The sequence below is a fragment of the Cyprinodon variegatus genome, unplaced genomic scaffold (genome assembly GCF_000732505.1).
Source record: "Cyprinodon variegatus isolate N-32 unplaced genomic scaffold, C_variegatus-1.0 Scaffold145, whole genome shotgun sequence".
Taxonomy (NCBI): Eukaryota; Metazoa; Chordata; class Actinopteri; order Cyprinodontiformes; family Cyprinodontidae; genus Cyprinodon; species Cyprinodon variegatus.
Genome location: NW_015150598.1, coordinates 171,295 through 193,860, shown reverse-complemented (window position 1 = coordinate 193,860; position 22,566 = coordinate 171,295). Strand labels below are relative to the sequence as shown.

The window sequence follows — 22,566 nt, the reverse complement described above, 5'->3', positions numbered from 1 at the left end:
TCAACACAACCAAAGCTGAAAGAGCAGCACCTTCATTTTTATATCATTCTGAAATACAATTGTAAAGGTTAAAAAAATGAAAAAGATCCAAGAGACGATTTAATGAGAGTTTTTGTGCCGGCACATTTTAAACATGAAGGCAGGACCAGTTCTCCTAATGACTGCTGATAGTTTATAACCTGCAAACTGGGGGATCCACAATTTACCAGTTAATGGTTTATGTCTGGTACTGTTAGAGTGCCCATTAGTTAATTCAATCACAGGGATGAACAATCAGTTCAATGACTTTAGCCAAAGGCTGCAACTATCTCAACATTTTATTTAAGTTGTTTTTATTTTTGCATTACATAGTTTGTCATACTGAAGAATGTAAGATTTTCAAATGTTTTTATCTATCATGTTCTATTTAATTTGAGATAAGAGTGGTAGTATCACAGCAATCTGGACCCTTTTTAGAGCATTTATTAGTGTGTGAAGTGATTTTTTTTTAAGTGAGTAAATCTGTCACTACTGCATCTAGTCGGAGTTTGGGGATTGAAAAAATAAAGGAAGAGCAAAGATTTTTGAGCTGTGAGGCGATTTGTTGAAATGTTTTAGGCCAGAGACACCAACCTCATAAATTATTGTGAAACAAAGAGTTTCCTTTAATAATGTAAACACCCTGAGAGTACTTAACGGCACAGGGTGAGGTGCTTTCTATTGAAAGCAGTCCATGTATGAGGTCTTCCTTAATTACAGAAGCTCCCTCACTGTTATAGCAGCAGATGAAAAAGCTGAGCAATCGATCCGAACTGTTGATGTGCTTTTCTCTGTGAGCTGAAAGTATGTGGAGCTGAGAAAAGTCCGGGAAAAGAGGCGTGTTCATGGGGAAATCCTGCAGATGGATTTCCCCATGGATTTCTAACTAGACTGGTTAGAAACACTAACTTTTGTCTCCTTACTTCTGCTGACCTGGAAAATCTCTGAATTAAACACCTCGTTTCCAGATCTTTAAACACTTTATTAGAACCCAGTAAGAAAACTTTCCTCTCCTGAGCTGCATCAAATAAATCCTGACAACTTCAGACTAAAAATTTATAAATTCCTTTTTTTTTCTTCCCACAAACATCTACAAATAGGTTTGGATAAAAAAAAATAGAAGACAGCATAGTGGTACTATCTGATTGCTGTTGGTAGAAATCTATTAACATGGCTCCCCCTGGTGGCATGAACTGTTCCTTAAGTCTCAAACAGATCCCAATTAAGTCAGAATTAAATATATATATATATTTTCAAATCATTAGCTTAGCGGTTTTTCTACCTGAGGTTATCTGACAGGCGAAGGTAGCAGCGGACGACGTGTTTCAGCAGCCGGGCTGACGGTTCTTTGGAGAGCTGCAGCACCATTTTCCCCTGCAGAGAAACGGAGAACGATGGGAATGTTGGAGCGGTCAGAAGAAAGATGCAAAGCTACGCTGAAGCCTGACGGTAAAATTCACCAGAATCATGGCCACATGGGAGAAACGTTCGTATGTCTGACAGATGTAGGCCAGGCCGGTGTCATCCAGCAGTATCTTCTGAAGGATGAACGTAGCAACCTGACATGGATATAAAAAGAGGAAATTATGATGAATAGAGACAAACTTTTCACCAGAAAAACATGCTTTGGCTCTTTTTTTATTAACAAAAGTCAGATTAGATCCTTTAGATTAGTTTCAATAAAAAAAATAAAAATAAATCTAATTCTGCTGCAGGATGTTCCAGTTTTGGCACTTTATTAAAATGGAATAAACAATAATATTCCTATAAAAATAGAAATGTGTACAAGCGGTACAAGTGATGTTTTGAACGGTAAAACGTAGCAAAAACTTCTCTTTATTTAGAAAAATATATATTTTTATTTTAAAACAGAGTTTTGTCAAATATACATCCAGCTTGCTTTAAACAGTGCCCCCTATAGGTTTGTTAAGATGTTATTTTTACATCTCTCTTTGCAGGTGATTAAGCAGACGATAGACGTTTTATCATTGTCTCCCTTTTATCTCCTGTTTCTTTAATCATTTCTCCTTTTTCCAGTACTTCCTTTTACCGTTCTATTTACATTGCAGTGTCCATATAATCTATAATACTCCCTGCATGAACTATAATAAAGCTATTTATATGCATAAATCAAGCGGAACACTGTGGCGATAGCCGTACTGCTCCACTTGTGAAAGCAAAAGAAATCTGTTGGGCTCTTTTTTGGCATCAAGACAATAATTCTTATTAGCACATAGCCAGACAGAAAACTGTTTAGAAAAAAAAAAAAAGATCCAAAATTTAATAAAAGAAAAACCCCAGGACACTACAATTATGTTAGAAATGAGCAAACCCAGCTGACATCCAAGATAAACCCTTATTGTCTATCCAGGATCTCTGGATAGACAATATTGACAATAATAGATTAAAAAAAAAAAAATGTAAATGCAAAATGTTTATGTATTATTTTGTTTTACAATTATGATATTTCTACTCTTAGTGGGTCACTCTGTCAGCTAAATGCATGTTTTACAAGCTCTATACTCAAGTTAATGATTCATTGATTACTTAATTAGTTGGCGATTGTTTCAGCCCTACCTCATTCACAATGATTTATTGCCTTGATTCATTCACAAACATCATTAAATAACTTTAGTCTGGCCCCTTTTGATGGACCAATTTACTCTTCTTCCATTTGAAGTTGGAGATTCAGGACTTTGGGGAAGAGATTTCTACCATTCTGGCCTGGAAAAGCCTTGAGAAGATCAGCAACCAGGTTTCAGTCTTTGTTTCAATAAATTAAATGGAAGTTCAAAATGGAAGAACTTCTTTAAAAAATAAGTAGGATATAAATCCTTATCTGGTGTGAATTAATAGAGGATATCACTTGTAAGGAATTTAGTTTAATTTCTTAGCTGACTGTGCTATTAACTCCCCTGCCTTTCATTAAAACATCCATTCTACTCATTTTCTGTTAAGGAAAATAATAAAACTGCATGTCTGCATCCTAATCTGGCGCGATGTGTTAAAGGTAAAGCTCAGCAGGAGCAGACGGCTGCCTTTTCATTTAGGTCCAACTTTATCGTCTGGATGTTTCAAACTTTCTAATCAGGAGGTCGATTTTAAGGGAAATTAAGGCTAAAAGCTTCTTCGTTTCTGTGACCATAATAAGTTCTTATTGGACGTCTTTAGCAATCCATCTGGAAGAAAAATACAAGTTGTGGACATTCATTTCTGACAGTTTGGCACGACGACTTTTAATTCACCGTTTTAGAGAGTTCGCTCCCCGATTCCATGATCCGGAGACAGAGCGGGATGATTTCAGTCGTAAGGAGGAAGTTTATCACTTCTTGTTCATCTGTTTTCACCAAGGCACCTGGAAGACAAACTAAATTTTATCTTCTGCAAATAAACGATAAACTCTGACCGATCTGTTTTAATGCTAACCAGCATGCTCAGCAGCAGGACCACGTACCTATGACTCCAAGGCTGGTGAGGCGCAGGTACTCAAACGGCCGCGTTTTGCTGACCGTGTGCAGGAAGGGATACAGAAACAGGGGGATATGAGCAGCAAGAAACGCCGACCTGATGAGAGGAATTAAAAGTGATTTTAGCTGCATGACGAACATAAGGAAGCAGATTATGTTGAATGTTTCTCTGCATCTTTTTTACCGCGTCTCTGGGTGTGAGGCGACGCACTGCAGGAGCGCCAGGGCGTTACACACTCTGTTGGACTGATGAGCTGTGAGGGTCGGAGGGTTAATGGAAGGATAGATGTTCACTATTTCCTGTAAAAACAGAGAAAAAAAATAGTTTAACTCTCCTCTGCTTCATCCCAGAAGTCGTCGGTTAGAGCGGACTGTTAAACACAGTCCAGAGGATTTTACCTGCAACAGGGCGGCAATGGTGCCGAAGGAGTGCCAGAGCATTGGGGCCAGGTCTTGCACTGATTCACGCTTCTTGCTCAGCTCCAGCAGAGCATTCTCTCTCGTCTCTGGGCTGGACAGCTCATTGATCCATTGGTAAATCTTCTCTCGGTCTACCTGGGCCAGCGCTGTAACGTTGGTTACAGCCTGAAAAACATGAAGATATTTATTATCATATTTATCAAACACCCACAACATCTTCCTCTTCATGCAACAGTTCACTTTTGGGGGTTATTACGGCATCATCTGCCTCACAACATGATCTTCCTCCTGTCTCCTCTATCCCTACAGTCTCTTTCCATATCAGCTACTCTTCTATCCCAGGTAAATCCTTCCACCATGTCTGAGCAGTCTGCCTTCGGGTCATCATACATCCATCACCCCATTATCTCTCCTCTCTTCAGCCAACAAGGTTGTCTGCAAACATTAGAACCTACAGGAACCTCTATGGGACCTCAGCAGGCACTCAGTCAATAAGCATTAAGTAGTAGCATTTATTAGTAAGTGCAGATCAGGCTTTGACTGGCTGATGAAGCCAACAGACTGAGCAACGGTCTGTCATGGAAAATGAAGCAAGCAGGGAAGAAAAGAGCTGAGCCAGACTACAGTTCGATAGAATAGTATAGAGAAAACAAGCTCTCCAGCTTCTGGTGTGTCTTGTCAGGTTGCATGAAAATATAAGTGTTAATTCAGTTAATCAGAGTTTTTAATTTAGTCTGGAAGTTTTGCAAATATTTGGCACAAGGTTTAACAAAGGTATTTGGAATAAAAAATCCATTTAACTTGCTAATATTGTATACAAGAATACATGTTTTATGAGCTTTTTTAAAAGCTGGTTTTAGGCTTTCTGGTTAATTTGTGTTTTAATAAGAAAGAAGTCCTCTAATTCACTCTCAACTGACATTGTCTTAAAAGTCTCATTTAGAGATGGGATGTTTTCAGGCATTCATTGCAGAGAGAGTCATTCAATATCCCAGGAAATAAAAACAAATGAATTACATCCGTCAGTTAATAACAATAATAGAAGTAGAGCTGCAACTAATGATTATTTTGCAAATCGACTAATCTGTTTTTTTTGTTTTTTTTTTTCAATTAATAATCAGATAGCAAAAGGTTCCAAGAAGAAGAGTTGACAAAATTAAACCCAGAGAAACCATAACTTTTCCACTTTAGGAGTTCTGGATAGAGGATATATACAGACGAAATTTTTTTTATTTTTATTTTTTTATCTTAAATTCAAAATGTTAACAGATTTCTTTTACAATTTTGGTATAATTGCTGCTCAAGGTGGGTCTCTCTGTCAGATAAAGACATTTTGGAGTCTCTATACTTCAATTAACGGTTAATCGTATTTAATCATTCAATCACATCAATAAGTTGACGATTATTTCAATTTTCGATAAATCACGATTTATCTGATTAATTTTTTCATCCCTAAACAGAAGCCATCCTGATCTTTACCCCTCATCAGGTCCATCCACCATCCATGTCCTCTTGTCTCTACAACTGGACCTTGATCTTTTATTTGAAAATCCCATTTAGCATCCGTTTTAAATAGAAAAACAAAACCTCTAAACTACATCACACTCTTAATCTTAACGCTGCAGTGCCTTGCTCATAGGGTGTCCTGCAAAAAAGATCTAGAATCTCCATTAAATCCAGAATTAGGTGTCCTGATCGGATATTAAATTGGTCTAATATCTGCCAAAAATAAATATGGGTATATACCAGCCTGCCTCTAAAATCTCTGATAGTAGAGTTCATAGAAACGCTTCACCTCTATCCATTTTTGTTTAAAGTTTATAACTTTTTGGTGAATAACAAAAAGGCTCAGTTATTCTTATACCTGATGAAAAGTATTGTTCTCTGTTGGAGAATTATCACTTGATCATTTTCTGTAATTTCATACAATAAGTAAAAAAAGTAAGTCTGATTAAACCTGATATCGTATCGGGTCAATATCAGTACTGTCAGTAGTCTTAGCTGCAATATTGTCGGAAATAAAAAAGGTGTATCGGGTCTTCCCTATCCAGAACTGCAGGAATCATAAAAGATTGCCCATAAATGTCAGCAATGCTACGGAAGAGGATTAGGGCCACTGAAAAAATTTTAAAAGTTAATTGACTTTTACATTTTATTTCAGTATAATATGAGAAAAAAAGCCAGAATTCTGACTTTTCTTCTCAGAATACTGACTTTTTTTCTCAGAATTCTGACTTTTTTCTCAAAATTCTGACTTTAATCTCAGAATTCTGACTTTTTTCTCAAAATTCTGACTTTAATCTCAGAATTCTGACTTTTGATTTCAGAATTCTGACTTTTTTTCTCAAAATTTTAACTTTAATCTCAGAATTCTGACAGCTAACATGTTATCATCAAGCCTTCCATGTAGAGACCAAACTAGCTCTCTTGTTTTAATCACCTTCTGCTCCTTCATTAATGAAACAGTATCACCGGGGACCCCTCAGGCACATATAAAGTCGCCTTATGTGTTACTGGCCCTCCCAAACAACTCACATCTTTGTCAGTGAAGCTGAGTGCTCCCACATCTCTTTCTTCATGGTGCCCATCTACATTAAGATCCACAATTCTGAGATTAAAGCCAGAATTATGAGATTAAAGACAGAATTCTGACTTTTTTTTGCCCATATTAAACTGAAATATTATTTAAAAATCAGTTAACTTTTTTTTCTTTTTAGTAGCCCTAATTTTCTGTACAGTGCTCCTAAATACTTAAAGGATCTCCTCACAACCCATGAAACCACCTCCTCCATCTGCCTTGTACTTCATCGCAGACCTTGGTATTCCTGTATTCCATCTGAGGGCTCCACAGACACTTGCTGCTTTTTAAAAAAGCCTGATCCCACAGAACCCACAGTTCTTACTATTTTCTCCATTTAATCACAATAGATCTACTTGAATTGTGCTGTTAATACAAAAAAATAGTGAAAGTCAGTAATGCTTACAGAAACTGCTGATAAATGTGTACATGATTAGAGATACACATGACTGTCCCAATATTTGCAATTTCACAATAAACTGGGCCAAAATACTTTTAGCATGGAGGAGTTTTATTATTATGGAGCAAATGTGGAGCAGAGGTTCAATTAGGTGTATTAAATAAGCTCTAATGCAAGCCTCTCGCCTTTATTTGACATAATATATTAAATACGTACATCCAGTAATCCTGAAAACATCAGAAATAGCAAAAGCCAGACAGCAGCTAGCTAACAACCGTTGATATTTAACACTCACCGCTCCCGTCGTCAGCATTCTCTGAGGCTCACTGGTTTCCTAATATTACTGTAAAAATCTGCGCATCAGCTAAACAGTCATGCTCTAAACTTTTAATTTGTTTTATTTTCAAACACAATTAATAATTTTAAACAGCCTGATCCTATCTTAGTGGAGAGAAATCTTCAATTTTTGTTCAGCAATGGAGGCTAACGAGACACGGACGTCACAAGTATCGCGAGAGCACAGGACATCGCCCTCATTCTCGTTTAGGTGCTGTGTTGATTGGGACCGATCCAACTCGAAATGCCCCTTTTTTTTTTTTAAATGAAAGAATGGGCAAAAAGAATTAGAGTACCCTTTTCAGACAACAGAAACTTCATTAAATTTCAATAAAAAATAAATAAAAGAATTTCAATAACGTTATATCAAAAATATGATTTCACACAAATTTTAATGCAGATTCAATGCATGAATCTGTATCTTAAATTTATTTATGTCAGATCACCCACAAATGACAGGGCCAGAAATATGCAAACAATTGCTGTAAATACTTCATGAAAATTAAATGCAGCATGCATGCATATTTATTACATTTTTTAATGAATAATTCTCATATATCCAGTCCCCCGTGAAGTAAATTATCCCCCCATTATTTGCCAATGGACTCCGTTAAATTAAATCTAAATAGAAGTTTAAATGTAGACCATTTACACTGCCTGGCCTGCATTGTATAACCTCTAGTGATTACAAATGTCAACAAATGAAATAAAATTGTCTATAAATACTGTATCGTTGAATATTTGGTGTTAAATCAAGCGCCTTGAATAGAGTTTTCTAAGATTCAAGCATATAAACAGTAGTGGACATAAGGTATTTAATCTTGTGCGAAACATTACCTATTGTCACTCATGTGCAACAGTCTTCTCTGTCACTGTGCAATAACACATGCCAATTACTGTGTAGTTTGTGTCATTTTTTACTTATTTATATAAGGTCAGTACATATGTGCAGTACAAGTGTAATAATCAAAGTCAAATACTGTGTAGTCTTTCCTTAGATATTACTGTGCAGATATTTTATATCTAAAGGAAACATATTTGAGGATATTTCCATTTTTCTTCTTGCTTTAACTCTTTATACTCTATATAAGCTACTGGAACCAGAATTCCCTGAAGGAGTCTCTCAGTCTACTCATTTAATTTCTACTTTATTTGAATATTATTTTTCAAACATAATTATCAACAAATGTTGACAATATCGATAAAAAAAATACATTTTAGTAAATAATATTTATTAAATGCATAATGACTATCGAAAATGTATTTCGCTACTTAGAAGAGCAGAAGCCTAAAGATCCGAATCACTTTTGGTCAAATGCAGCAAAATGACATGGATCCCGGAAATTAGTTGGAAGTCCCATCACCATCTCCTTTCCGTAGTAAATGTTCACATTCCCGCCATCATCAAGCGTTGCTGCGAAGCGTCGCGTTTACTGTCAACAAGAGACCCTCCGGAGTGCAGGTGAATGCCGGCTAAACTAACTTTCTGCTCCCGGAGGACCACCAACAAACGCCGTACTACATTATTTACGTCCAAAGTTCGGTCCTCCAACGTCTTCAGGTAAAGAAACGACAAGTTAAAGACGCCGTTACTCCGGTTCCATCACCAAATTACAATCAGGCAAATTAGCCTCTCAGCTAGCTGCTGCTAGCATGCCTGCTAACGTCGGCCTCCTCCATCCATTCAGCGTTTCGCTGTAAACTAGACGGAGTTACTCGCATCCTAAACGTTTACTGGCTTGTATTCTTTCCCTCTTCCTCCTGTCCGGCCGATAATGTTTGTGTTGTCATTGGAAATCCGTCTCGTCAGAACGAAATGCAGCGGCACTGAGGGGTCTGTTAGCTAAATCAGTCGCAGGCTAAACAAATAACACCCCCAATTAAACCGTCATTAAACAAACAAAAAAACATAATAAAATAAATTATGTTCAGGGAAAAACATGTGCTATTTTTTTGCGTTGGTTCCGTTTATTGCAGAGTTTGTTGTCAGTTGGTACAGACTTCAGGAAAATGAGTTATTAGGTTTATTTGCTACTGTAACTACAACTTCTAACAAAACCTGCTTCATTTCCTTACTGTTACTCTTGTACATTTCTTGTTGATGTGTTTGTTTATTTTTTCCTATGTCGTGCAATGTTTTAAGGGTCTGTCAGAATAGTTGTTTTGCTTTACTCAGGTGGTTGAATCAAACCAATCACGGATAGATGTTTTACTGTTTAACTATTTAACTATAACAAGTTAAAACATGACTTTTTTGTGGAAGAATCGTTAGAATCGTCACTGTACATCCCTCTATCCATCCATCTTCCTGTTTCTCTGTTTATCCACCCATTCATTCATATTATTCTTATAATTTCCCACTCCTTAGAGCAGGGGTCTTCAACATTTTCCAGGCCAAGGATCCCCAACTGATTGAAAAATGGAGCGGGGACCCCCTAAATATATATAAATAGTATGAAATTGTGTTATATCAAACTGGTCTTGTAGTCAGTCTATTTCTTATGGAGTAATGAAACAAAAGTAATTTCACACTGGGATTATTAAAGTATTTCTGATTCCGATTCCTGGTTGATGGGACAGGTGTTGTGAATGAAATGGTGCCGAGCTTTGAAAGAGCTCCTGTGTGTCACTGAATGTGTGCATTGATGACTGAAATACATCTTCTGCCTCCATTTATCTGTTTACTTCAGTGTGTTGAATTCATGTTGATGTGTCTTTAAGGACATTTCAATTAGTGGAAAAAATTGCCGGGGGAAATAAAGAAAAAAAGTCTAATCAACCAAAACTTTCGTACCTCTGTGGACCCCCTAGTGGTCGCGGACCCCCTGTTGAAGACCTCCACCTTAGAGGATAATTTATGCACTAAAAGGTCCAGAAGTGAAATTCAGACATTCCTAAATAGAAGCTCAGCTTTAGTTTACCTCATTGCAACTCCATGCTGATGATGGAGCTCCTCGTTGTGCCTTTAGAGCAGAGCATAACCAACCAACCAACAGAAATGTCATTTCAGGGATCAAATGGCACCAGCAACAGGTTCTAACAGAGATTAACAAATTTCTATCTGTCTTTTTTTTTTTTCATTAATCCAGTTTAGAAACTGACTTTCTCATGTTTTCATATATTACAAGCTTCCAATCATCATAATAACTCCTCTTGTGACTGTTTTTTTGTTAGGATTAACCTTTCAAAAATTCACTCTGCTCTGCATGTACGAGCTGTATCTGGTCTGGTAACAGAAACTGTCCTGTCTCTCATTTTAGGATTTGTCCAACGTTATACCACTAGGATAGTCTGCTATGGCAGCATTTGTGCCCAAACTCTCCAGTGGTGCCACCGTAAAGATCCGCCTGGATAGCATAGATCTGGGCCTCACCAAATGGAGAGAGGGGACATTTGAGATCCTGGAGAAGGACAACAGAGTTAACCTCTGTGTGAAATTCAATGGTTCTGGGGCCCCCAAAACCTTTCAGGTAAACTTCTACTGCATGGCTTGTATTAGTAAATAATCTGTAATAAAATTAAGACAGCTCAAAAGGTTTGGTTATGTGCTTATGAGTCAGTAATCAGAGCCTGTTCTTGTATGTAAAAATGAACCAAGATTTGTGACAAAATGTTTTTTTTAGAGATTAGCACAATCTCTTAAACTAAGATAAATATTATGAATAAGTGAGTTCAAGCTTCTATTATGCAAGGTTGTTATTTTCCTGGTGGATTTACATTTTTCTATCAGATCAGTAAAAAGTTTGACCTTAGTTTTGTTTTTCTGTTTACTTATTTTAAGCGAGGTGATGCGGAGCGTTTAAACAGCCGCAGCCTGATAATTTGACTGAATCTGTTTGTTTTGCTGCCATCAGCTTAACCAGAACGTGAAGAAATTATCCCCGAGCTTGAACCGAATTATGCTGACCCTGAAGGACCACAGTGTCATCACCTTCGACAGAATGCCCCCACAGCTGGCTCAGAGGACAAAGGACTACCTGGAAAAGCTGAAACAGGGAAAAACTGGTAATGTGGGTTTAATTCTGTCTCACCACTAGATGGCAGCAAAGTGCTTCCATTTGGAGCCTTGTCACAGACGCCACAACTGTTGCTTTAGACAACATTAGTAGTTGATGAAGATGGACTTTTTATTATTGATTAGGGTAAAAAAAATTTTTTTAATCAATTTATTTGATGAATAAGCAATATTTTTTTTTAACTAAGTGACCTATCCTATTTTTATTATTTGGCATAAATATCTACAACACACCTGTAGATATATCACTCCAGGGTTTTGTTGTTTTCATGACTTTGAAAGCTTTTCTGTATGAGTAAATCGTTGCAGGACTACTGTTGTCTGGAAAAGTGTTTACTTCTACTAACATGCATTGATCTGCTGACACTCCTCTTTTTGTATGGCTGCAAAACCCCTTTAAGTGTATTACTAAAGGGCTATTAAGATTGACTGCTTCTGTGATTATTAAGAAAATTATTTCTGTTTTGTTAAATTGGGATTTTTATCACAAATGTAATCAATGTCCAACTATGCATTTAAGTAAACTTTTATGTTTTATTTTTATTTCTGTTTGTGATAAAAGTTTTATGCAATCCTGGTGGATGTTAAAGTTATTGAGTTTGACAGCAGCTCTCTGATTGTTTCCCGCTAAAAATAACTGAAGGTGCAAAACTTCCTGTTTAAGGTACGTGCAGATTCAGTGTCAGCCAGCAGGGGGCAGAGTTGTCTCATTTAACCAGACTAGCTGAAGGACATGGTCATTTTTCTTAGACTTGTTCTAATTTGTATTATAATTATCAGAGTAAAATAATTAAGATTGATTCTCACCTTTGGAATCCCTGATGGCTGTTCTCCCCCTCTGAAAAAATAGAAAGTGTTATACAGCAAACAACAATAATTATATTCTAATTATCATTTTAAACAGGCAGTTGTGAATGGAGCAACATTTTACTCCACCCCTACCTTTGCTCTTGTTTATTTATTGTAAAAAAAAATTTATTTTATTTTTTTTAGTGCTGATCAAGTGTGGGTCAAATAAAGTTACTGCTTAATGCAAAATCTAATTAAATTTCATAAAATAAAAACATAAGTTTTATAAGAATTAACAAGCGGCTGGAAATGATTAGCTTTTCAACTCCAGGGAAAGTCTAAAAACATCTCAGTACTCCGTTTATAAGGCGGACTGAGCAGCTGCTTTTTAAATGCGGCTTCATACATGCAGCCTTGGAGCTGAGTCTAGTTTCCTCATCAATACGAGCTGCTCACACGGCGGTGCTTTTTCCCCCCTCAGTTCTGAAATCCTCCCACGGAAGTGCGAACTTCAGCGTGCTCAGTAATCGCTCCATGAAAAACGAGAACAGCTCAACTGGGGAAAGACAGGTGAGAATTTAAAGAAGACGCTTGAACCCGATAACTGTTATAAAGAGAGACTGAACTTTTGACCCAAACATTCAGACGACACCAAGGAGGCCGAGTGCGGACGCCAGGGACGATTCGACGCCACGGAAACCTCTGAGCAGCCCCAGCAGAGCGGCCTCCACGCCGACTCGCAGCGGACTGTCTGAAAACAGGTGGGGATTTCACCAAATCTCCCAGAAAGTCTTTCTTACTGATTGTGGTCTGGTTCAGTCCGGTTTACCGTAGCCCTGTTTTGGTGTTACTGTTTGTTTCAGGGGTGAGAAGAGAAAGAGGCTGCTGAACTCTGAGAGTGACCTAACGGAGGACTACCCCAAGGAAAACGACTCCTCCAGGTGAACGCTTTACACCTTCAGCTCTAATTCAAAACCACAGAGACATTAAGTCAAACTAAGGGTAAGAAAATCTATAATCTGTTTTTTCTAGCAACAACAAGGCCACTGCAGACCCATCCAGAAAGTTTCTGCTGAGCTGCAAAGACAAACTGAAGCAGGCAGAGGAGAACAGGAGCTCAGGTAAAACCTCGTGGCTCAGTGCAGACAGCTGGCGGAGTCGCCGCTTTGACTGTTGATAACTAATAATAATTGAACTTAATTGATCTCAAAATGGGAAATTTACTCTCTGCATTTATTCCGTCCCCTTGGGGAGCAGTGGGCTGCCATTGTGTGGCTCTGGGAGCAGTGTGGGGTTAAGGTTCTTGCTCAGAGCCCCAGAGTAGAGACTGTGGGTATTGAACCGGTTACTTGCAACCTTCTCAGAGCACGAGCGCACTGCTCTAACCACTAGACCAACACTACCAACACTTTGTGTGAAGTTGTGAGGACACTGGATGGTCATTAATGGAGCTCAGGAATAAAAGTTCCCACTGAGTTCAGATTCAACTGAGTTGGGATAAACTACATTCTCCTACTCTGCACCTTGGGGATGGAATAACCTCAAATTAGAAACTTTCGTGTCCATTAATGAATTTAAAGCAACCATGAAGAATGTAGTGATGGAGATATGTGCTTGTTTTCCTTGAGATGCTCAATGTGTTTTAACATACTGCTCTGATTTTATTATGAAAAATGTAATATGTTGTAAATATGTATGAACTTCCTGTGGTTTGGCTGCTACCTTGGCCAGGTCTCTCTTGAAAAAGAGATTCTGAATTTCAATGGGACTTCCTGGTTAAATAAAAAAAAATAGAGTTCAACACAGACGTGTTTCCAGTCAATTAACACGTCTAGTCACTTACTGCTAACTTATCTGCTTTGACCAGAACTTTTTTTTCCCTTAAATCCAGACTGTTTAAACTAATCATAGCATTGTTAGTTATTAATTAAATGTGTTTCTTCGAATCAATAATTTATTTTTGAAAGGAAGTGAAACAAGGCATCATTAAAAATATGGCACAGGTACAATAAGTACAAAGAAATAAAATCTGACAAAATTTGCTAATTAAAAAAATAATATTTTTGCTTGTCCATAAATCTAAAGTCTTATTATCATAAGATCATTTAAATCCTCAGCAGCTTCTTGTAAAGTTGGTGAATGGTTTTGTTGTTTTTAACTGTCTTTGGTGATGAACTCTGGGTCTCTGAAGTTGGAAGGCCTCTGTGCCATCACCCCAATCTTTAGCTTCCTTTACAAATTCCATGTTAGAAATCGCCTCCATAAACCGAATAGTATAGATCTGTTTTTAGAGGATTTAGCTTTTATTTTTTTTTTATAAATAGACAAATCGAGACAAATTTTTATTTTTTAGTTGTTTTTTATTTTTTAGTTCAAGTTTTTACGTTTTCTAAGCTGAAGTGACCACAGCTTTCCTCCTTGGTCTGTAGCTCCACTGGGGTCCACTCCCCTTCAGCCAACATCGTTCTACGGTAGTCGATCTGCAGCTAAAGACTACAGCCAGAGCTCTTTCCTGGACAGGTGAGTTCCTCTATATGTGCTCCATATGTGCTCCTTAGCTGCTAGTGGCGACTGAAACTCATTTTCTGATCGTTTCAGAGCTTCCAGCGCTGCACAGACCACCAGCAGCAAGAGAAGCCTGGTGCTCCCCAACCACTCCACTCCCTTCAAGAAAGTCCGACCATCTCTGGATTACGGAGGCTGGAACAAGCAGAGACCCTCCAGCCTGGCCCAGCAACAGCCCCCTCTGCAGGGGTAAGAAATGGGGCCGTGTTTGTTCACAAAGTTTATTTACTCATCTTACCAGTTACTCAACTTCTAATAATCCAAAAATGCAGGTTTTCCAACTTGGGCAACACTTGCTACATGAACGCCATCCTCCAGTCGCTCTTCAGCCTCCCCTCGTTCTCCAACGACATGCTGAAGCAGGGCATCCCATGGAAGAAGGTTCCCATCAACGCCCTGCTCAGGTGCCGCTTTAAATTCAGTCTGCATTGAAACACAGCTTTAGTTCCGCTGTCTGTGCAGCACTTTGATTCCCTCTGTGTCGCATCCTGAATGTACGCAGGCGTTTCGCTCACCTCATGGTGAAGAAGGACGTGGCCTGTCCAGAGACCAAGAAGGACCTGTTGAGGAAAGTGAAGAACGCCATCTCCTCCACAGCCGAACGCTTCTCTGGAAACATGCAGAACGTAAGATTTTCCGGTTCGCTGTCATTGAGTGTTAGAGGTTAAAGCAAAGAAAAGAGTGGGGCCTGCAGTGTGCCGATATTTAATCTGATCATCCTCAGCAGTCGATCGACTGACCAGAAACTAAAACATCCGATATTCTTATAGCCACAGAGCTCACCATAGCTCATCTGCTATGGTGAAGATTCAAAAGAAAAAGGGGGGAGACACTGCAGTTACTTGGTTTGCTGGGAGCAGTGATGGTTATAAAGTCTAACAGCTGCTGAGAGGAAGGATCTGTAATAACGCTCCTGTTAGGGTTGGACTTTTTTTTTGTTTTATATATATATATAGATAGATATTACAGCATAATTTCTATCAAATAGAATATAACATTTTTGAAATTTCAATATAGATTAAAGATTATGGTTACAGCATTTGTCACTGACTTAAGTTCCAACTTTTATGTAGTTTTTTTGTGTTTTTGTCTTTTTACACCAAGCATTTCTAAAATATTATATTGGAAGAGTTTTATAAACTGGTACAGGCAACTGTTGTTGGGAATCTGAGGCTTTTATTTAGTTTATATCCATATGAAAATTATATCATTTTGAGCGAAGTTAATAAATTTAATATTTTTTAGGGAAATTGTCCTGTATTTAGAGTATTCCTGACTGCCTGTCCAGAAACTCTGACCCTTTAAACGCTTTTATCTTCGATTTAAAGGAAACTTTGAAATATTTTGCAACATAAATGTGCAGACAGAACATGCCCACTAATGACCAATGAAGATGCTTAATTGCCTGGCTACTCTGGTTTCAGCACCAGTTGCTATGGTAACTGACCCTGTAAGAAGTTATCACTGATCATCTTAAACTGAACCTGAAATAGGCGGGTAAATCACGCTGCTCCATAGTTCACGCCCCTGGTCTCTGATATAATCCCGTCTGTCAATCAGGACGCTCACGAGTTCCTGAGTCAGTGTTTGGATCAGCTGAAGGACGACGTGGAGAAAATGAACAAAGCCCTGACAAACGACACGTCCGCACCCTCGTCTTCCGCCGTGTCTGATAACGCTGCGGAGGCGACGGCCAAAGCGGAACCCGGCGACGAGGCCGACACCTCCCGCATCTACACCTGCCCCGTAGCCGTCAACATGGAGTTCGAGGTGCAGCACACCATCACCTGCAAATGGTGAGGCTCGGCTTCATTTGGGTCGTCATGGTGACGGTTGGTTTTTCAGGCTGTGATGCTTGCCCTCTGTGCTTCAGCTGCGGTGAGGTGGTGAACAAACGCGAGCAGTTCAACGACCTTTCCATCGACTTGCCGCGCAGGAAGAAGACGCTTCCACTTCGCTCCATCCAGGATTCCCTGGACCTCTTCTTCAGGGTGGGTCCTCTTCATCAGTTAGCTTACCGCCGTCAGAGACGTTAGCATCAGTATGGAGATGCATTTTTTCCCCCTTGTTTGCAGATGGAGGAAATTGAATACTCCTGTGAAAAGTGCAGTGGGAAATCAGCTACTGTGACGCATAAGTTCAGCAAACTTCCCAGGTACCTGCAAACAAACTTGCTCTGTTCCCCACATGCTCAGAACCTGCAGAACCGCCGCCTGACTGTGATCTTCTCCTCTCAGGGTTCTCATCCTCCACCTGAAGAGGTACAGCTTCAACGCTCAGCTGTCCCTGAACAGCAAGCTGGGCCAGCAGGTTCTGATCCCCCGGTACCTCACCATGCTGTCCCACTGCACCGACAGCACGCGGCCCCCCGTCAGCCTGGGCTGGACCTCCCAGGCCTCCATGTGAGTCCAGTTTCAGACTGTTCTAGTTCCGTTTTGTTGTTTGTTTTCTTTTATTTTTTATTTTAGGTGGTTTGGTCGTTCCGAACATTTTAAAAATATGTTCTTTTCTTTTGGATCCTAAAGGTCTCGGACGCTTAAAACATCACAATCAGTCAACTCCTCCACGACTCCTCTGAGGTGAGTTTAAATTGGGCTCGGAACAAAAGGCAAGATCCAGATGTGCAATTAGAACAAACAGATGTTCTGATGTAATTAATGCCAAGAAAACCAAACAGTTTTATCAAACTAATAAAAATTGAACAGAACATCTAAGTATCTGTACCTGATATCCTCAGTGTGTTTCCGTTCCTCCACATAAAGCTGTTCAGCTGCAGGAATCAGAAAAGGCCCTAAAGTATCCATGACAAAAATGACTCTGCTGATGTTGGACTTTATAAAGCTTCAGATGAGTCGGGTCAAAGCATGGTTGCAGACTGTAGAACCTTACATTGGACCAGCCTTGGTTCTGGGTCTTTCCGTTTGGACTCTGGGAAGTGGATTCCTAAATAAAAACAACCTTTGATTAGAAGAGAGGACTTTGGACCAGTGTGGAACAGTCTTTCTTTCTTCCTTTTTCTTATTGGGATGGTTCTGATTCAGTTCTGCAGTGTGGCGGCCCATGCTGTGGATCAATCCGTGTTTTTTGACTTTTGAAGCTTCATCCAGATCTCAAACAGCCTTTCATTTATGATACTTCTAAGGCTGCAGATTGCAGTGCTGCCTTTCCACATTCTGCTTTCAGTTCTTCCCTCCACTCAACTTTCCATTAAATGCTAGAGTGTTTCAGCATCTTTAGCTTGGCCTGTTGTTGCTAGCTGTGCTGTCGTACCAGTGATTGTATAATTTAACATTTTAGTGTTAAAACCTTTTTTCTGGTTTGATTTATTTTTCAAATTTCATTGGAAGCAGTTTGTTTTGTTATTAATAGCTGATTTAGCTGTTTGCAAAACGTAAAAATGTTCCTCTAACTGTCATGAATATGAGGTCTGTTCTTTAAGTCCGATTTGTGAAATAATTAAACTCATTGATGAATCTGTGGAGTCGTCCTGAAATTAAGGTGAAAGAATCTGAAGCTTTCTTTTCAAAGGGAACAGAGCAAAGCAGTTTCTCCTCCTTCTAAAGTGATCAGAACCGTTTTCCTTTTTTTTGTAGAAGGACTGGAGGAAAACCAACAAACTCCAGCTGCAGCTTGATTCTGCTGGATTCGGACTGCGAAGACGAGCCCACCAGGAAGGTGAACACCAGCCGCAAGCGGCGCCTCAGCACCTGCCTGCCTGAAGACGAAGAACGCCTAGAGGAGGTAAGAGCCTTCTGATGCACTTTTACATTTCCTCGCCTGCCTTCCTTTTCTGCTCCGATTCGTCACATTTGATGCGTTTTCAGAAGGCGGCAGCGTTGGATGCGGAAGAATTCAGCGGCATAAACGACGAAGAAATGTTAGCCGCCGTTCTGGAGATGAGTCGAAGAGAAGCCGAGCTGCCCGAAGCGGCGCCCCTAGAGGACGAGCCCACCAGCAGCCCGGACACCGGGTTCGGAGACTCGGATGTTCATGAAGTGGCTTATCACGCTGATATGCTGGAAACGGACAACAAACCACCTGCAGGTACCGACAGAACGTTAAAACCAGAAGGTATCCCACATTAAATCAGAAAGATCAGAGTCAAATGTCTGATAACTCAGCCGAAACGTTTGGGTTTGTTTCTCTGTGTTCTGGTTCTGTTTAGACGTGCTGGAATCTCTGGATTTGACGATGGATGAGAACAAGGAGAACCAAACTCCGGAGAGCGTGCAGCAGCAGGGAGAGTTGGACTGGGTCCAGCAGTACAATCTGGACCAGGAGAGGGAGGAACAGGAGCTGCAGCAGGCCCTGGCCCAGAGCCTGCAGGAACATGTAGGACCAGAACCTGTGCAGCAGCCGTTCGGATCCATTGACCATCTCTAATCAGAGCTGTTCTCGCCTCATACAGGAAGCGCAGGAGATGAGAGAAGATGACGATCTGAAAAGAGCCACTGAGCTCAGCCTCCAGGGTAGGTAACAGACCTGATCCGGTCCCTCTGGGCTCTGAGCTGTCGGGTCAGCCTGACTGGAATCCTCTTTGTCCTCAACAGAGTTCAACAACTCGCTGCCGGAGCTGCTGTGCTCGGATGACGACTCCGGGAACGAGGACGTCCTCGACATGGAGTACACAGAAGCCGAGGCGGAGACCCTGAAAAGGAACGCAGAGGTACGAGGCTCGCTGGTGTCACTAAGAACGTGTCGAATGACTCATCGGATACGAGATGACGAGCATCTCCTCTCTGATCCACAGAACGGAGACTTGGCCAACTCCTACAGACTCATCAGTGTGGTCAGTCACATCGGGAGCAGCTCTTCCTCTGGTGAGCTCCTGCTTCCAAACAGCCTAGATTTCCCACCCAATTCATCTCCTTTGACATTTTGATCCAGAGTTTTAACCAGAGCCAAATATCGACCCGTCTTTACGATCTCCTCCTAGGACATTACATCAGCGACGTGTTCGACATGAAAAAGCAGTCATGGCTGACCTACAACGACCTGGACGTGTCGCGCACGCAGGAAGCTGCCGTCCAGAGAGACCGCGACCGCAGCGGATACATCTTCTTCTACATGCACAGGTGGGTCCAGCTATCCTGCATGTTGCATCCTGCAACACTAATATGTGTTTAAAAACGTATCTGTCAACATGACGCATCTGCTAAAAAAAAAAGTAATCTTTTGAGGTTTATCATTAAAATTATCAAGAATTTTAATGATAAACCTCAAAAGATTAATTTAGGAATAGGAACGTTCCAGCCGTTGCGTTTTTAATTTTCTCGTTGTCATAGTTTTCCTTTGTTTGTACAAAACAAATCTATTTGTCACTCACTTATCTGAATTAAAGTTCATTTCAAATTGACTTTTGCTTTTACTGTTTTTACTGTACTTATTGTTTTAAAAATATTATTTAAAATCCTAGTCCACAAGCATCCTCATTCACATTTTCACTTTCTAATATATGTTTACATTATTTATTGGCTGCATCTAAAAATATCAAAGATATTTTGAATTTAAACATAGATATGAAATAATACAATAACTTAATTGATATTGTACTGTCAAGTAGAAAACGAAGTGGAGTGGTTTTGAAAATATAAATATAAAATATATAACCGCAGATGTCTGGGGGGCAGTGATTCACCTACATGTTATGAATGCTGGCGTACCTTAAATGATAAATTATGAACAGTTTAGTTTGTGCCTTCAACTCGTTGCCCAAAGGAAGACGTTACTTAGATATAACCTAACAGAATATCTTCAGAACAGCTCCAAATGACACAAAACTCATATGGGTGAGTAAACATGATCTAATAACGTAAAATCAAGGGCCCAATCAAAAAAAAACGGTGTTCCCCTTTAAAGGTCCAGCAGGTGTCAGTATTCTGTGAGACTGTATCTATACAGTTTGGCAATGTTTCGCTTCAAGATGCCTCATTTACCCATCACTAATATTTTGGTTAATTGGAATAAACTTTAACAGAATTTTACTTTGTGTATTTTAATGCACCCTTTGGAAGATTTAGAACCGTAAACAAACAACAACCTCTTTGAAGCTGTGTCTGACATCCCGATACCTCCATCTAAAGTCCGAACAAGATGACTTGGAATAGAAAATGTGCGTAGAATTTCCTATATGCAGCAGTACAAAGGGACGTACAGGAAACAATGTGCGTTGAAAGCTGCCTGCAGCTGCAGCCGTACTAGAAAAGGATGAGGAAAAGGCTGAAAAACAATTGATCATGTTGTAGGAGCAGCTGTGCTGTATCACATTCGGATTTGTTTCAGAACTAGCAAAGTTAACTGATAAATGAACATTTATTTGCCCGTTTTTCACAAAAATGGATGGTATTCCAGCTAAAGTCAGCACAGCGTCTTTATTTTGCCTTAGCCTGCCGTCGCTGGTTGACGTCATACACATCACTGCATTTCAAGATGTTTCTAATCTTTTGACAAATCATCTTTGCTTGCAAGATTAGGAAAAAACTAAAGATTTCCTAAAAACGGAGCTCCTGTTCCCCCACCTGTCAGCTGATTGTCTTTGTGTGTGAACTGCACCTACAGTCGCAGTGCTGCTTTCAAAACGCATCCTTTGCACCACATAAGAATAACATGGAAATCATTTGCTTCATTTCTGTGGCTGTGAACACAGAGAGTTCTGGGCTGATTAGTTTCAGAAGCATAATAGAGCTACTCCAATAAAGTTAAAATAAAAACAATCCACTGGACTTTGTTTTCAAGTGTGAAGATGTTTCGCTTCCCATCCGGGAAGCTTTTCAATTCAAAATGTCAGGAATAGAGTTTGAAGCTTTATATAATAGCCCATCAACTTATTTTGGCTTTAAAAACATGCAAATTCTACCAGGAAGGTTACATTTGCAAAAGAGCTATGAATTTATCTATGAAAAATGAATGGGATTCACAAACAAGAGCCTCTAAAAATGATTGGATGTTCCTGCGCACCACAGTTAGCCAGTGAGGCCATCTGAAGGCTCTGATCTGTCTTAACTCAATCACTAAACTGTTTCTAGCTTCGGATGATGGGAAACTGTTTCTGTTCCAGGGATGTTTTCGAGCAGCTGTCTGAGATGGAGCGATCGGGATCCAGCAGCGCCGCTGAAGCAGGAAGGAACGTCCTGCAGCCTCTTTGAGACGTCCCCATAGACCAAGCTGTCCTGCAGGCGTCCTCCACACTGTCCCAATAAATGAGCTCGAGTCCTTACAGGCAGTAAACTGTAAGGCTCAAACCTTCAGCGCATCAAACGGCGCCTCCTTCTTATAGATGCCTTTTTTTTCCTCTCTGTCGCCCTCAACCATCAGACGCAGCTGCTAAGCTGCAGATTCTTTATTTCCCATAAAATAATAAATATGAATTCTATGTTGGAGTCAAAGCTGTGGCAGAGCTAGAGGGTGGGTGTGTTTAGCGGGTTACATTTGGTGCAATACGTCGGTTCTGATCAGTTGTTTCGTGCTGCTTCGCCTGTTCGGTTGTTTTCTTTTCAAATCAGACGTCTGTTGGTTTCTGAGGTTCTGCCATATTTTGGCTTGGATTTCTTTTTTTTTTTTTTGAACTTGTGCCTCCAGAGAAGACTTTTATAAACATGTGCACGAGCTTTACTTTGAAAGGTGCACAACTTTGGTTTTGGATGTTTGTCGGACCTTCTGTCATGTTCGTATGTATAAAGCCAACAGATTTTTAATGGTGTTTGCAGCATAGAGGTGGATCCGCCCCCGAATAGTTAATGTTCCTGTTCCTTCAGTATTTATCAGCTCAGTTCTCCGTTTGCTTGGAAAATAATCCCAAAACAAATCTAGTTTAGTTTTTATTCCACAGCAAGATTAAACATGTCATTTCTCCCTCATAAGATGATTTCCTTTAAATATTTATATCAATTTGGTGGATATGAGTGGCCTGAGAGGTGGATCGATGAGCTGATGGTGTTTCTCTCCCCTGCCATGTGTCCTGAGTGCTGTGTGAATAGGC

General features: G+C 39.8%; 2 protein-coding genes across 4 annotated transcripts in view; one reads left to right on the top strand and one right to left on the bottom strand.

The window, feature by feature from the left end:
• rqcd1 (RCD1 required for cell differentiation1 homolog (S. pombe)) overlaps positions 1 to 7,384 on the bottom strand; it is an 11,884-nt gene extending 4,500 nt beyond the window's left edge. Inside the window, exons 1-7 of the mRNA XM_015376979.1 lie at positions 7,179 to 7,384; positions 3,885 to 4,070; positions 3,670 to 3,785; positions 3,473 to 3,582; positions 3,264 to 3,373; positions 1,479 to 1,577; positions 1,301 to 1,392 (exon numbers count right to left, since the gene is read on the bottom strand). Coding sequence (XP_015232465.1) covers positions 1,301 to 1,392; positions 1,479 to 1,577; positions 3,264 to 3,373; positions 3,473 to 3,582; positions 3,670 to 3,785; positions 3,885 to 4,070; positions 7,179 to 7,196 — 731 coding nt within the window. The 5' untranslated portion in view covers positions 7,197 to 7,384. The remainder of the gene's footprint in view (positions 1 to 1,300; positions 1,393 to 1,478; positions 1,578 to 3,263; positions 3,374 to 3,472; positions 3,583 to 3,669; positions 3,786 to 3,884; positions 4,071 to 7,178) is intronic.
• Positions 7,385 to 8,619: 1,235 nt separating this feature from the next.
• usp37 (ubiquitin specific peptidase 37) lies at positions 8,620 to 22,508 on the top strand. 3 transcript variants are annotated; one of them, XM_015377030.1, is made up of 24 exons: positions 8,620 to 8,780; positions 10,480 to 10,689; positions 11,074 to 11,224; positions 12,505 to 12,593; positions 12,669 to 12,784; positions 12,887 to 12,964; positions 13,056 to 13,144; positions 14,453 to 14,543; positions 14,622 to 14,777; positions 14,861 to 14,992; positions 15,091 to 15,214; positions 16,149 to 16,384; positions 16,462 to 16,579; positions 16,664 to 16,743; positions 16,826 to 16,990; positions 17,114 to 17,167; positions 18,182 to 18,329; positions 18,416 to 18,659; positions 18,754 to 18,920; positions 18,997 to 19,057; positions 19,139 to 19,254; positions 19,339 to 19,408; positions 19,525 to 19,663; positions 21,646 to 22,508. In XM_015377030.1, exons 2-24 carry the CDS (start codon positions 10,516 to 10,518, stop codon positions 21,731 to 21,733), a joined length of 2,886 nt encoding a protein of 961 aa, XP_015232516.1. In that variant the 5' UTR covers positions 8,620 to 8,780; positions 10,480 to 10,515; the 3' UTR covers positions 21,734 to 22,508. The 3 variants fall into 3 exon arrangements, with proteins under 3 accessions (XP_015232516.1, XP_015232517.1, XP_015232515.1); XM_015377031.1 differs by having other exon boundaries at positions 18,413 to 18,632; XM_015377029.1 differs by having other exon boundaries at positions 18,413 to 18,659.
• Positions 22,509 to 22,566: the final 58 nt, after the last annotated feature.

Excerpts from the sequence above, each read along its gene's own strand:
- usp37 (XM_015377029.1), top strand. The coding sequence starts at position 10,516 with ATGGCAGCATTTGTGCCCAAACTCTCCAGTGGTGCCACCGTAAAGATC. Across the intron at positions 10,690-11,073 it reads GGGCCCCCAAAACCTTTCAG|CTTAACCAGAACGTGAAGAA; the intron begins GTAAACTTCTAC and ends TGCTGCCATCAG. Across the intron at positions 15,215-16,148 it reads TCTCTGGAAACATGCAGAAC|GACGCTCACGAGTTCCTGAG; the intron begins GTAAGATTTTCC and ends TCTGTCAATCAG.